This window comes from Trachinotus anak, unplaced genomic scaffold (assembly GCF_046630095.1).
Source record: "Trachinotus anak isolate AG129_WGS33_773 ecotype Australia unplaced genomic scaffold, CSIRO_AGI_Tana_v1 ptg000009l, whole genome shotgun sequence".
Lineage (NCBI taxonomy): Eukaryota > Metazoa > Chordata > Actinopteri > Carangiformes > Carangidae > Trachinotus > Trachinotus anak.
The window spans coordinates 10,524,593-10,538,780 of record NW_027273860.1 but is presented as its reverse complement, the minus strand read 5'-3'; the positions used below and the strand labels follow the sequence as shown (position 1 = coordinate 10,538,780).

At 40.5% G+C, this 14,188-nt stretch overlaps 1 protein-coding gene across 3 annotated transcripts; it reads left to right on the top strand.

The window, feature by feature from the left end:
* Positions 1–1,547: 1,547 nt before the first annotated feature.
* On the top strand, positions 1,548–13,708 carry mybl1 (v-myb avian myeloblastosis viral oncogene homolog-like 1). 3 transcript variants are annotated; one of them, XM_071485248.1, is made up of 16 exons: positions 1,548–2,005; positions 4,811–4,910; positions 5,209–5,280; positions 5,509–5,601; positions 6,385–6,605; positions 6,703–6,904; positions 7,003–7,077; positions 7,364–7,474; positions 8,385–8,624; positions 8,730–9,104; positions 9,193–9,332; positions 9,493–9,607; positions 9,727–9,843; positions 10,058–10,162; positions 10,498–10,689; positions 10,887–13,708. In XM_071485248.1, exons 1-16 carry the CDS (start codon positions 1,983–1,985, stop codon positions 11,010–11,012), a joined length of 2,307 nt encoding a protein of 768 aa, XP_071341349.1. In that variant the 5' UTR covers positions 1,548–1,982; the 3' UTR covers positions 11,013–13,708. The 3 variants fall into 3 exon arrangements, with proteins under 3 accessions (XP_071341349.1, XP_071341348.1, XP_071341350.1); XM_071485247.1 differs by having other exon boundaries at positions 1,549–2,005; positions 8,712–9,104; XM_071485249.1 differs by lacking the exon at positions 7,364–7,474 and having other exon boundaries at positions 1,549–2,005; positions 8,712–9,104.
* The last annotated feature ends 480 nt before the right edge of the window (positions 13,709–14,188 follow it).

Sequence of the window (14,188 nt, the reverse complement as noted above, 5' to 3'; positions counted from 1 at the left end):
ACAATGGAAATCATAACAAATTAAGTTAGTTCAGATTTGTAATATATAGTATTTGTATAGCACTACACAAAATATACAAGTTGTTTTACAAGGCTTTTGATACTTCTCATTGTATGTTTCTTTTTTTAGTCCAATATGTTTTGTTGTATGTTTTGTGATCACATTTCACGTAATTATCTTTTAATTGACAGAATTCCAAACAAAAGGCTTTTATTTTGGAGGCATGCTAAGTGTCTTCCGGTCTTATTGTGGTTCCTTAACACAACTTATCTTAGACTGAAATGACAACATTGAGAAGTCAAACAGTTAAACAGTGTCACCTACAGGTAGAAAGGCAGGACATGCATAATATCCAAAAATCCTCCTAATCATCCTAATTTTACAAGGAGAGACATCGAGAGTGCGTCGTCCATAACCATAACTATAACCATCAGAAAAATAGATTAATAGATGAGCAACTAGGAATGTTTATATGACAATACTACTGTGACTAAGTCAAAATTAGCCTATAATACATCACATGTGCAAAGTAAAAAAATGAATGAATGAATTACAACTGATAAGTGTGGGATAATATGTCCTAATACATTTCCAGATTCACAAACATGGTTTGAACCTCAAATGCTGACATGCCAAAATCCATACAGACGCATTGCACCACTCACCCCTTAAAAAGGGCTGTCCTGAGTCGACCTACCTGCCAAGAGCTGATCCTACGCAGTCTGATAACAACCAGAGATCCTGTGAGAAATTAAAGGATGCGACTGTAAACATATTAAGCTGAGATAACATAAGAAAAAAAAACATTTCCAGTGGTAAATATTGTCTTTTTGGCTTTATATGCATTAAACCGATAAACCGTGCAGAAAGTTTTGTCCAGAAGGTGTCAGCAGAATACAATTCAAAGGAGTTGCAAAATGTATTGTGGGTATGCAAGAGGGTGGATGCTGTAAATTTTCTCCAGAACTTTGCATGAATCTCAAGCCTTAAATCCTCTCAAATATTATGCCTTTTTTAATCAGACTCATCATGATTGTTTTTAACCCCCTACAAGGCACCACAATGATATAATATCAATGCAAAGGCACTGGCCTTAGGAAGCAACAGCATAAAGGGGCATAATTCATCCGTAATGCTCCTCAACATAGACTTACACCTCCTGGTTAAAGAGGCTGTTCAATTTCAGTAGGGCTACATGTTTCTGTGAATACGTTTTGTGGAATATTAACAGCAATAACATTTCAACACTGTGGATTAAGGAACAGAATTGGAGATTAAATTCATCGCGCTTGCCTCCAGTGAAAAGTCCCCGCACCCCATATTGAGCCAGCAAAGCCCCTATGAAAAGACCCATTCTGCTGCAGAAGGTGACAGCACAGTTGTTCTAAACTAACGACCGCCTTCCCCGAATTTCAACCAATGAAACTGAACCTCCTTCAAGTTCTAACCAATCACGCTCGAGCATCGCTCCGCCGGCGACCTATCAGCTTCGAGTACCGACTCTTTCTTTTCACGGCTCCGTTCTGGACCAATCAGAAGCGAGGCCGCCTGCGCAGAGGGCTGGGCGGCAGAATCGGCGGGATGGACAAAAATCATATCGCTAAATAGAAACACAGTGAAGTAAGATAGAAACAGCCCGGACAGAGCAATGGGAGTAACGTCTTAGTCTCTCCGTCTTCATATCTTTTTGTTGTGACATTTCCTTTTAAGAGAGAAGCGCCAGAAGAGACACTTTGCTTTGGAAAAAAATGTTATCGACGACAATCAAGGCTTTTACCAAAAGAGCGTAATGTTGTGGACTGTGCAATAAGTTAGCGCGGTGGCTAGCCGAATAATGCTAGCTACGATACTGCCACGGCTCGGAAGAAACCAGCAATGACTGACAGCGATTTCTATGGATACACATCTATTAATGTGGTTTTCTAAAGAGCTGCCCAACACAGGTTCGTCTTTGAAAAGGTTCAACCATCCTACTGACTGTCATGGACAACGTGAAAACACGCAGGTGGGTGCCAGCAATAATAGCACAGCGCTGTTTCATTATCCGGGGCGCTAGCCATCTGTCACAGGAGCGAGTGCTTCTGTGCAACTCTGGTAAAAAAAAAAAAAATAACATCAGTTTTTTTTTTGTTTTTTTTTATCTGTGAGCTGTTCATGCAGAGTGGGCACTCACACTGCAAGTTTCATCTTTGACAGCATAAAGCATCCTGCATGTGAACCTGCACAGTTATACTGTAAAGAGGTCCACTCATGAGATTTATGAACACTGGCTAATGAAGAGTAGCTCTAATGTTGAGTTGTTAACAATGCGCCTCTCCCTGCAGCCTGCAAATAAGCACGGGTAATGTGAAATATAAAAGAAGTTTAAAGTTGAAAAATTATATCTTGTAAATGTGCTTTAAGCATGGGTTACACTGTTGTTTTCTAAATGTTGCTGGGACTATCAAGTACAGAGTGAATCATACTTTTTGCTCTACATGGGAGGCGCGCAGCCCATAACAGTGGTTATGTAACAGCGGTATTCTTGGAAACACATTACTTGAAGGTGATAAGTTTCAATAAATAATGTTTTTTTTTTTTTTTTTTTTTTTTTACAAGTCAGATTCTGTCTTCTCCAAAACTCAGAGTACAGATTAAGAAAAAAAAAGCTACATCCAATAAGATCTGTGCTGTGTTTTTACCTTTCATCTTTCACTTGGTCCTATTGGATCACTGTGTTTCTGCAACTAGGAAGAAAAAAAACAGCTGGGAAAAGTACCTAAGACTTTCTAAAGCCCCTCTTTGTTGTTCAGAAACCTTCTGTCAAAAAGTACCTGAGAAAACATAAGTGTTTGTGGTTAGACTTAAGAAGTTATATTAGCCTCTTGAGCTAAAATGACCAAGGGGGGCAGAACATTGATTGTTTACATTCAACAACAGCTAGGTGCAATATATTAGAGAGGCTGGCAATGAAGTGTTGTCATGTGTCATAATAATTCATATTAAAAGCTTACAATTCACGATGAAACAATAAGTTAATTAAATGGTTAGTTAATCATCATGGTATTAATAGAAAACGATATCAATAATGGATTCATCGGATTAGCCACTAATGCCTAACATTTGCTGTTCCACCTTATTGAATGTGAGAATTTGCTACTTTTTTCCCCTAATATTTAATGTCATAAATTAAATAGGTTTTTGACTGTAGGTTCAGCAATTTGAAGAGGAACCTTGAGCTGTGGGGAATTATGATGGCGATTATTCAATAATTCAATAAAAAATTAAGATAATTGTTAGTTTACTGAAGATTATGTTCATTCAGCTTGAATTAGCTGTTTATGTCTCATCCTCACCACATGCTCCTCTTTGTCTTCACATCTGGAGAGAGATGATTAGCTTTTTTCTTTCATGGGTTTGACCTGCACATCCTGTATTTTGCAGTATCCTATTAACTGTTTGATGAAGACTGATGATGAAAAATCACATGCAGGAAATACAGTGAATGGTTGGTACATTTGGGTCTATGTTAAGTGGGTAAATAACATGTTGAACCAAAAGTGAAGAGGTTAAATAAGTCTGGCTTTTTTTTTTTTTTTTAAACTTTTTGAACAACTGGACCGTTAGGACTTTGCCATTCCCCTGACCACACCCCAGTGCACCGCCTCCTCCATCTAAATGACGCACACACACTCACACACCTCTGGAGGTGAAAGAGCCTGTTGATGTGGGATCGCCCCTCTCCTGCAGCCCCTTCATGCCCCTCCTTCCTGTTCAGCCTATGGTCCAGACTAATTTCCCTACTTCGCTTTGCTCTAGTGAGAGAATCAGGCCACACCAAAATTTCAGCTGGCATGTTCCAAGTTCCCTCACTGAAGAAGAGCTTTCATCCACAGTCTTATACAAGCACTTTCCCCTTGTGTGTGCTGTTTCTGTGTGATTGCTAAGCTTTGCTGTATGGTAATAGCTCTTGGGAACAGCAAACTTAATTTCTCCTGTATTTATTAAAGTCTGCTACCACTACAAAGAAAGTGTTGCCCAGCAGCAAGTTTTATGGGATCACAGACGTCGAGTGCTACCTGCCAACTTCTTGTGTCAGTAGAGAGGAATTTTATGTCCTTGTATGTAGGCATACATGAGTACATGTTGTGTCTTTCTTTCTTTTTTACTCTGACAAGGTTCTGGTGAATCCGATCTTGCTCTCCTAAATAAGACAGTGATTGTTCTTTCTGTTGCACTCACACAGTGCTATTTTACTAAAAATATGTTGCTTGAGTCCAGTAGTCTTTTTAGAATGACTGAAATCCTTTTTGTGTTTCCTTTTATTACTTGTGTTGGCTGTGACCTTGAACCTGTAGTGCCCAACCACAGCCAGCGAGTTTACTTGGTAACTTGTCAAGTGAAATTGCCATGTGCTGCTATATGGGTAACAGTGATTAGTCGCCACTGGCCACATCTTTCTCCACACTTCTTTGAGCCTGCATCACAGCAAAGAACAAGCCAACCTAGTTAAATTGACAATCTACTTAAAGCTGAGCTTTTCCCAGCACTTTCCTTTACCTTGAGAGCTTGTTCACTGACAGGATATCCTTTACATTAGGGAGCTTTACATGTTTGCATTTGTACAAGCATAAATTTGAACCTGAATGTCTAATCTGAGTACAGTATGTATTTGAAACACATTAGACACTGATGGAAGTGTTGCTTGTATCAGCAATTTCCATGCAATAGAATATTCATATCATTATACCTATTCCTAAAGAAATTTTGGCATCATTAATAAGATCTCTTCTTCTTTTACTCTCTCCACATTTTCCCTGTGTATTTTTAGCAATGATGAGGATGAAGAGCTGCACTCCACAGATCCAGAGAGTAAAGAGAAGAGCAAAGATAAAAAGACACTGTGCAAAGTAAAGTGGTCCCGTGATGAGGTAAGTTTACTGGAGGCACAAGTGAGGTCTGCACTCAAAGGGGTTTTTTTTGGTTATTTGAGTGTGTGCAATGGAGATTTTACAAAGCATAAGATTCATACTTTATCTTCTTGTAAATAAGAACGTGTTTAAGTACATCATAGGGGAACCTTATTGATCACTGCTGTTATTTTATTCAATAAGACAATGAAAGTGGACAAAGTCAGTTAATTTAAATGAAGAAAGGTCCTCAGCAGGGATACTGTAGTGCCTTCACTGTCTCTTTTTCTTTCTCTTCCTTGCCTCTCCCTGTTCTAAGGATGAAAAGCTGAAAAAGCTTGTCGAGCAGCATGGAACTGACTCCTGGAAATTAATAGCCAACTTTTTTCCAGTAAGTATACACTGTAATATATTTGCATTGTGATAATTAAGAGTAGTATCTAATTTCTTCATGCCGTACTGGTCCATTTGTTTCCATTCTATAAGTTAATAACCATAAAAACTTTCAACAGTGACGGTAACTGTGGTGACTGGAGAGGCAGATGTATTTACTGCTGTCATGAGTAGGTATAACTGTGAAGCAGTGGAGTGGTGTAATGAGGTGTGTCTCTTGTCACAGGGGAGGACAGATGGCCAGTGTCAGCACCGCTGGCAGAAGGTGCTCAACCCAGAGCTGGTGAAAGGACCCTGGACAAAAGAGGAGGATCAAAAGGTAAGAGGAGCTGGGAGTTTCTGTTCTGGACAGAAAGAGGGGAGATGAAGTAGGTAAATGATAGGTGAGACAGAAGGAGGCTGTGGGGAGTGTTAGGAGCTTAGTCTAGGTGAAAGAACACAATGCCCACACAAATGCCACTTTATGTAATGTATCTTTTACCTTCAGACCAACAGGGCTGTGCTCATGTGCAAGACTTCTTCCCGCCAAAAACTTTCTTTGCCTTAGCTTCTCGTTTTCTTTTTTGCAAAGTAAAGGCTCCACTACGTCATCCATAATAAAACACAGACTTTCCAAGTCACTTGTTTAGAGCCGAGCCCTTCTTTGTACAGAGTGAAGCTCTAATTTCTTCTGCAGCTCTGAGATGAGCAGTGCATTCCTTAAATGGGTCACTGTTCTTCAAGAATGTCAAGAATGGTGTCTCACTCCTGTGAAATCTTGGCATCATAACAGAAACAAAGAGCTATCAATAATAGCTGGGGCTGCCAGCAATAACATCACAAATTTTTTTCAGCTGGAACAGAAACAGCCAAACAAGCTCTGCTGTTACAGACAAAGTTTGCTTAACACTGGAGCTGCTGTTGGCTAAAAATATCCAAAGAAGAAAAATTTGATTTCCCTCTTGATACAAGCTTGTAGTCTAAATGAATCCATTTACGGTCTTACTCCATGCTTTCATAAAAAAAAAGATGACAAAGAACACGATCAGAATATGCAGCAGGGTATAGATATAGAAATCAGAGCTATCTCCTAAATATCCCTCCTTTTGTGATGTTTTTATAGGTGATTGACTTGGTACACAAGTATGGCCCCAAGCGCTGGTCAGTGATCGCAAAGCATCTCCAGGGGAGGATTGGAAAGCAGTGCCGTGAACGGTGGCACAATCACCTCAACCCAGAGGTGAAAAAGTCTTCATGGACTCAGGAAGAGGATCGAATCATCTATGAAGCCCACAAACGTCTGGGCAACCGCTGGGCAGAGATCTCCAAGCTGCTTCCTGGGCGGTAAATATAACCTCACACATTCATTCCATATCTCTACAACCAGTAAAAATAATGAGGAGGTGATTTGGTACAAAATCCCGATCTTCTCTCCCAACAGGACGGACAACTCCATCAAGAACCACTGGAACTCCACCATGAGGAGGAAGGTGGAGCATGAGGGCTACCTGCAAGATGACTGCAAGGCTTTGAGTTCCCCTCATACTGGAGTGAAGAGACGCCACCACAGGCTGTGTCCTCCCACTCCAGCAGAGCCCCAGAACTGTGATCGCAGCCCCCTGTCGATACTGGGGCCCAACCAGGTCCTCTTTCAGTTTGTGTCTACCTCTATATGATGTTTTCATCTCTTTTATTTTTGTCCTCAGTGAGTTTTACCTGAGTGTGATTCTCTGTGTTTTAGATGGGGGGGTATCCGTATGATCCTCACAGTGGACCCGTGATGGACAGTCTTCCTGAAAATTCAGGCTTCATACTGGTGAGTCTGAGTAGATTTCTCTGCATGCTGGTTGGGAAAACTTGTCACAATCTTTATTTTCTGGACTTTCTGTAGATATCCTTGTGATTGCTAACTCTGGACTTCAAGTCAAAAACTTGAATGTCCTGTTATTTTCATCTAACATTCAATAACAGACAAAAGGGGGTAAATCTCAAATGCTCCCGTAAATATTTTATGTGTAAATCTGTTTTATGTCTGGTTTTCTTAACTCTTTCCTTTCCTCCTGTCCTCTTGACCTCTCCTCCCTGACATTTGTTTATTCCAGCCATCCTGCCTGGATGATCCTGACAGAGAGCAAAGAATTAAGGAGCTTGAGCTGCTGCTTATGTCAGCAGAGAATGAAGTCCAGCGACAAGTGCAGTGCAGAGGTCCATGTGTAAGAACACACTCCGAATGTGTGTTAGCATACCTAGCCAGCATAGCCCGCCTGTGTCTGTAGCTTACATACACTGTAAAAAGGGTCATTTTAATATGAAATATGTTACTTAACTGAGTCTTAAAATCAAATTAAAGTGAGATAAAGGCATAATCTTACAAATTTTCTTGAACCAGGTTTTATATTTTTTAGCTTTTATCTGGTAAAAAAGTTAAAAAAAAAAAAAAAAAAGTCTGACATTTGATTCTAGAAAATTCTCAAATCCCATCTCCTCAGTTAACTTTACCTTGCTTTAAGGAAAAGAAGATTTGAATTCTTCAGTCTAATTGACTCAGTGATGGACTTTTTGCAGTGTATACATGTGAAAACAAGACACACATGTATGCGTGCCTGTAGCCTGATTTGCTGTAGTGTTGCTATAGTAACTACCTTCCCCATCTTGCTACTCATTCAGACTGGCCTGAGGCTTTGCTTGGTAGCCACATTCACTCCCTATTACCATCGTTCCCAACATGAACCCGCTCCCTCATCCCCCCACCCTAGTCCCCATGGTCACGCTCAGCCAGCAGTTTGGTTTTGACCCAAGCACTCTGTCTCTCCTGTTCCTATTCTGTCCCCCTTGACATTGTTTTCACATTTCATTCACTGCATTCATTTAATACCCCATCCTTCACAAGCAGTGACTTCATATTGTAAGATTTTGTGGTCAAGACTGGATAAATACAGTGGGGTCCACTGTGGTCTCAGACTTCTGGACACCACTGTATGTTATCACCAGTGTTTTGGTCAAATCTGATACAAATTTACAATAATTTTACATGACATCTGCCAGTGTCACATCAAATCAGCCACCAAACTGCTGCTGAAGCCAAAGGTCTAACAGCAGTGTTGTCTCCCTCCTGTCCCTCAGAGCTTGGAGCAGTACTCAGCCTGGTCAGACAGTGTGTCGGATGACACTATGACCACAAGTAGCAGCAGCCTGGAGGAGCAGGCAGAGGGAAGTACTTGGAGGGGCCCTGAGATTCCCCAGGCTCCTCCAGCACCACTTCCTGTCTCTCCCAGCAAGTTCCTGGCGGTGGAGGCCAGCACTGTGCTCTCCACCCTGCAGACCATACCAGAGTTTGCAGAAACCATGGAGCTCATTGACTCTGTAAGCAAGTGAAGGAGAAAAAGAGAACATCTATCTCAGTATGAATTTGTTGAAAATACCCATGAATATATTAAAGATCTACTGTAGATGTGTTTTGCTCTGCAGGACCCTGTTGCATGGAGCGACGTGGCCAGTTTCGACCTGTCGGAGACAACGACGCCGCCCAGGCACAATCAGGCGGGCTACACCACTCTCCTGCAAGAGAGGACAGTTGATAATTCAACAGGCTACACAGTCAACTCTTCATCGGCCGTTTCAGGCCGAGACAAGAACTGTGCTTCATTTGGTCTGGGCAGTGTCACTTCCCTGACTCCCATCAATTCATCCAAACCCTCCCAGCCATCCTCTGGGAGGAGGAGGAGAAGAGAGAGAGGGGAAACATCTCCTTTATGTGACAGGACCTGCTCTTCCTTTTTGGAAAATATCTCAAATTCTCCCAAGAAAACGCCCACAAAGTCACTGCCATTTACCCCGTCACGAGTAAATGAAATCTGTTTTTCTTCACATACCATAATTTGTGGTTGCTATGGTTGTGTGACTGACATGCCATGTGTGGTTATTTCCCCAGTTCTGCAACATATCAGGGGTGGAGCATCTGAATCTGGATAATCCTGCCCTCACCTCGACTCCTGTGTGTGGCCAAAGGTGTCTCCTTTACACGCCGCTCCACAAAGAAACCACACCTAAGCACCAGAAAGAGAATGATGGGTAAATAAAAATATTAAAGCAGTACACATCTCTCCAGAGCTGCCCTAAAAACCTACTATGATTATGCTTTGTGGGAATTTCCCACATGAATCTTTAACATCAATTTAATCAGATAGTAGTGGGAGAGCACTCTGTCTAATATATTCTGTTAACTCTCCAGTTTGCGGACCCCCAAGTTGCGTAAAACTGTAATGATTCCAACCCCAAGGACACCGACTCCTTTCAAAAATGCTTTGGCTGCTCAGGAGAAAATGCATGGGCCCCTGAAGATGGAGGTAAGGCGTCAGATGTGGCTGTCTGCATTCACCTGTGTGCATATATTCATGATAACTTTGGTATATATACATTATACGGCTTATTTATTTATATTTATATGTGTGTTTGTGTTTTTCAGCCGCAGCCTTTGGCATTTCTAGAAGAGGACATTCGGGAAGTTCTGAAGCAGGAAACTGGAGCAGACATCTTCAACAGAGCAGACGTCCAGCCAGACTACAGAGCATGGAAACATAATGTACGTGTAGCATGCACACCATCTGCCATCACTCCATGACTAATCCGCTCTCTGTTATCAGTAGGAATGAATAAATATATTTTGCTGTTTTTTTGTTAAAATAAATATTTCAACAAAATTCCCTAAAGTTAATCATAGAGCTGAGGTAAAGCTGCAGTCTACCCTTAATGGAAAAAGAGGATTTACTGTTTGTATCTTGGTCTTTTGATTTCAGATGGATGGCCCAGCTAGAAAAGTGCGGAAGTCTCTTGTGCTAGACCCTTGGGGAAAAGACTGTCTCAATGTCCAACTCTTCCAAGAGCAGCTCAACAACGCACAGGTAAGTCACTCTTGTTTAAAATCAGTGGTTCAGATCCTGTGGGTAGATGTGAAAACTAACTTTTTAACTACTACAAATGTGCACTTGACTGGGGACATGTAACCTCTCAGTGGATAGCAGTAGTGAGATGTGGTTTCCTGGGGGGCTTTAAATATACAAATGTGTGAGTTGGTTGACCATGCATGCATGTTTGACCTGGTGATGCAGCCTTTGGAATTGTCACAATACATTTAAAATGCTATTGTATTTGAATCAAATTCAAGGGCACCATTACATATTATTAATATATACTTGTTTATTATGAGCTACATCCTTCACTGAATGTCATACTGCAGGTGCCAGAAGAAAGTCTACTGACAAGCTCCTCACTGATCACCCCTGACCCCGAGCAAGAGGAGTGCAACCGTCCGTTGACCTCTGCAAGAGAGGAGCCCTCACTAGTCCCTGTACATCCCCACCGCTTTACTAGCCCAAGGGTGAAGAAGCTCCCTGCCTCCCACAAAGCACCAAAACACGCTGCTGTACAGGTATGTAAAAATATCTGCAGGTCATTTATGGTGTAGCAGTGGTGGCAGATATCTTGCAATTATAGTTAGTCTGCCCATATGCAATCGCAAACAAAATTATGTGAACTGTAGATACAGGATTGTGTAATTCTGACAAGTTTTGTTTTAGATAGTGAGGCATAAGCTACAAGAGTAACTGTTGGCCTTTTCCTCTGCAGGTGAGTGAGTGGGAAGCAGTGGTTTATGGGAAGACAGAGGATCAGCTGATAATGACAGAACAGGCCCGTCAGTACCTGAACCCTTACCCGTCGTCTGGCTCTACCTCAAGGGCCCTTGTGCTTTAAAGCCGTCCCTTTGCTGCGCAGGCAACACTACTACGCCCATCCAACAACTAAAACCTCCACTGAATCCTGTAAGAGACAATCCAGTGAAGACAAATGATTCTATTTTTTTCTCTTGATGCAGAAATGCACTGCCAAGGACGTCCACAAAAAGGCATGGCTGCTGGTATTGTTTTTCAACACACTTGTAGGTGACTGCCCAAGTACTTTGTTGTTTATAGGTTTGGCCTGTACTTTCTTTTGAAAACACACACAACTTGGCTACATGAGCAGTTTTGTACAGATATGAAAAAGGCTAGATTTTTCTTTTTCCTGCACTAGTCAGTAATGTTGAAACAACCTGCACATACAGTAGGCTGTAGAAATAGTGTTTATTACTAGCAGTGGCTGCTTCTGAGTTTTATATCGTTAATATATTGTTTAAATAACAAGAAAGACATTTTATGACGTAACGCTACTCATTGTGTATCTCCTCCAACTTGTTTTGCTAAACTGCCCCATTGTTGTGACCAGATAAAAACCACGTACACGCAACATTTGTAGCTTTTTAATGACACCTGTGTATTTTTAAAATGGCACCATGAGTTTCAAACAGACACATACAGTACAGAATATCATTTTAACCATTGCTTTTACATTAGAGACACACAGATGGAGGTACGTGGTTTTTCTGGGACAGCAGCGTTACATTGCTGAATGCTTATCCACGGTGAGGTGAAGTTTTTGAGGATGGAAATAGGAAGCTGTCAGTATTGCACTACTGAGTTGATTTTGCTGCTGAGAAAGGAGCAATGTTTTTAAGGGCAAACTGGATAGCACTTGTGATGGTATCTTTTTTTTTTAACAACACGACGTTTCCTTTCCAAGGCCATAGTGTCCGTCGAGACATCGGTTGAATGTATTTCATTGCAATGTACATGTGTAAGAACCTCAAGAATGGAAGGGTACCTTTATGTTTATTTCTGTTTGTTTTATTTATTATCTGACAGCTCTAAAGCTTAGATATTAATATAAATCGGATACCATGAGTTTTTTTTTTTTTTTTTTAAGAAGTTTAACTTTGCTGACAAAACAGCCTCAAAACCCTCATTTATTCTAAAAGCATTTCTCTCTGTAATCCAAAATGAATGGTCACCATTGTATCAGTCAGTCTGACCAGTTCTCATATCATCAGTGTTCTACAACAGGCATTTGGTCGAGAAGGATTTACTATTTACGTGAAGGCTGTAGGTTTTATTTATTTAATGTCTACTAATTTATTTATTTCTTTAAAAAAAAAAACATTTAAGAGAAATTATTGAAGAATTTTATTGTCTTTTTCAAAATCAGGATTGGGCTACCATTCAGTTTCATTACTCCAAGTTAGAAGAACATGCACTGCCACTAATTTAATGTTAATTTCTTCTCCTGAACAGACAAGGTCTAGCAAGTAATCATTGTGTAGTTGAATCTGTCATCTTGTAACATATAGATAGGACATTTTTCTTCCTTTGATACAAATGTGCTCTTCGCTATTAGGTAGCAGGACTCCATCTCCGACCTCTAATCATAGACAAATTGCACTTTTTACTCATCATTTAATTTTTAATGTTTGTTTGTTCATTCTGATGATGTAGCTCTTGTCTTTTTTTATTTTTGTTTTTTGTGCGCGCATGTGTGTGTGTTTGTGTGTGGGTGTGTGCAAGATGGACGTCTCCCCATTTTGTAATGAATGCTGACATTAAGATCATGCTGCTTGATTTTAACATGTTCTTTTCTCCTGTTCTGCTGCAGAAAAATGTGTGTAAATACACAACATAAAAGCCTCCCATAAAACATTTTTAGACAGATAGCTCTGGGCAAAAAAAAAAAAAAAAAAAAAATCACAGCTAACAAACCATCCTTTTACAACAAGATCTAAATTTGACTATTTCAGCAGCAAGTGTGTCAACAACATTTTATCCTGCTGAAATGCCCTTGAGCAAGACCCCACGTCCCTGTCACTCACTCTTTATAAAACGTAATGTAAATACACGTTGCTGCACCGTGCTTCTATATTAACAGACTCATTTTTAACCATGCTGAAACAAACCTTTAATAATCTGGTTAAGTAACACTACAGTTATAAATGGTCTTTGTATTATCGGCATTAATGGATCCAGTATTAGTTATAATCTGGATTATCCTGCGTTAAGCATTTGAGTGAGAATAAGAAGGGAATCTTGTCAGGGAGATCAAGTGGAAAGATCAGGAGTATAACACACAATTCTAAAACAGAAAGTAGATTAACATCCACACAAGACATTTGTATTTTAATCTGGTGTCTGAGATGTGTCTGATTTGTATATATCTGTGTTACATGTTCTTTTTGTTTGGTTTGACTTGTGTTTGTACATTCCATTTGTTAAGTCCAAGTTGATATGTTTGTATGTTAACAACACTTGGCCATGTAACAGCATAGGTTTTGAGGGAGTTAAGTACATAGACAGGATAGTAGCATCTGTTAATATACTACTGCAGTTATGCATGAGCAATACACAAGATACACAAGATGCTGGACTTTGCTTTCATTTACAAGGTGAATCACAGATGTAACACTTGCGCTATATTTTGTAGCATTTTCAGTTGAACTCATAACCAAGGTACCATAGAAATCTTGCTGACTGTCTTTGTAACCATGTACTTAATTTGGAAAAATAAATGCATTTGTTGCATGACTTCCATGGTAATTTCCGGTGTTGTATGTTTTTCCACGTCTTCTTTCTCTGGCATGTGCCCGAGTACAAATTAGCAAATGTTACATGGTGTTTCCAGTGTAATAGAGATTTCTGAGCATTCTTTAGTTTTTCTGACATGCTCACAGCAGGCATAACAACCTTTTGAGTTCTTGCCAAAAACTGATTTCTTGAAAGCCATTTCTTTGAAAATGGAAAAGTAAATCCGCTACCTTTTGATTGTATTTTGTCACTTTACCCCAGCTGGAGTTGACAGCTGAGCAGGTGACTTGCTGAGGCCCCGGTTTGACGACTGGTAGAGTGGTTTAAGATGACTCCCTCTGTAATGTCTGTATGTATATGTTGGGATGCTGTCAACTTGGCCTGGGGTTTAGGGGCACGAGCCCCCTCCATCAGAACAAGAGGCCTCTCCACAGGGTCAGCTGCTGGCCCTAAAGGGGCCCACTCACCCGTGACTTAATGCCC

Bases quoted from the DNA above. Each gene is read 5' to 3' on its own strand.
- mybl1 (XM_071485247.1), top strand. From the start codon at position 1,983: ATGGACAACGTGAAAACACGCAG. The intron at 7,078-7,363 runs GTGAGTCTGAGT...TGTTTATTCCAG, and splicing joins AAAATTCAGGCTTCATACTG to CCATCCTGCCTGGATGATCC. The intron at 10,690-10,886 runs GTATGTAAAAAT...TTTCCTCTGCAG, and splicing joins CAAAACACGCTGCTGTACAG to GTGAGTGAGTGGGAAGCAGT.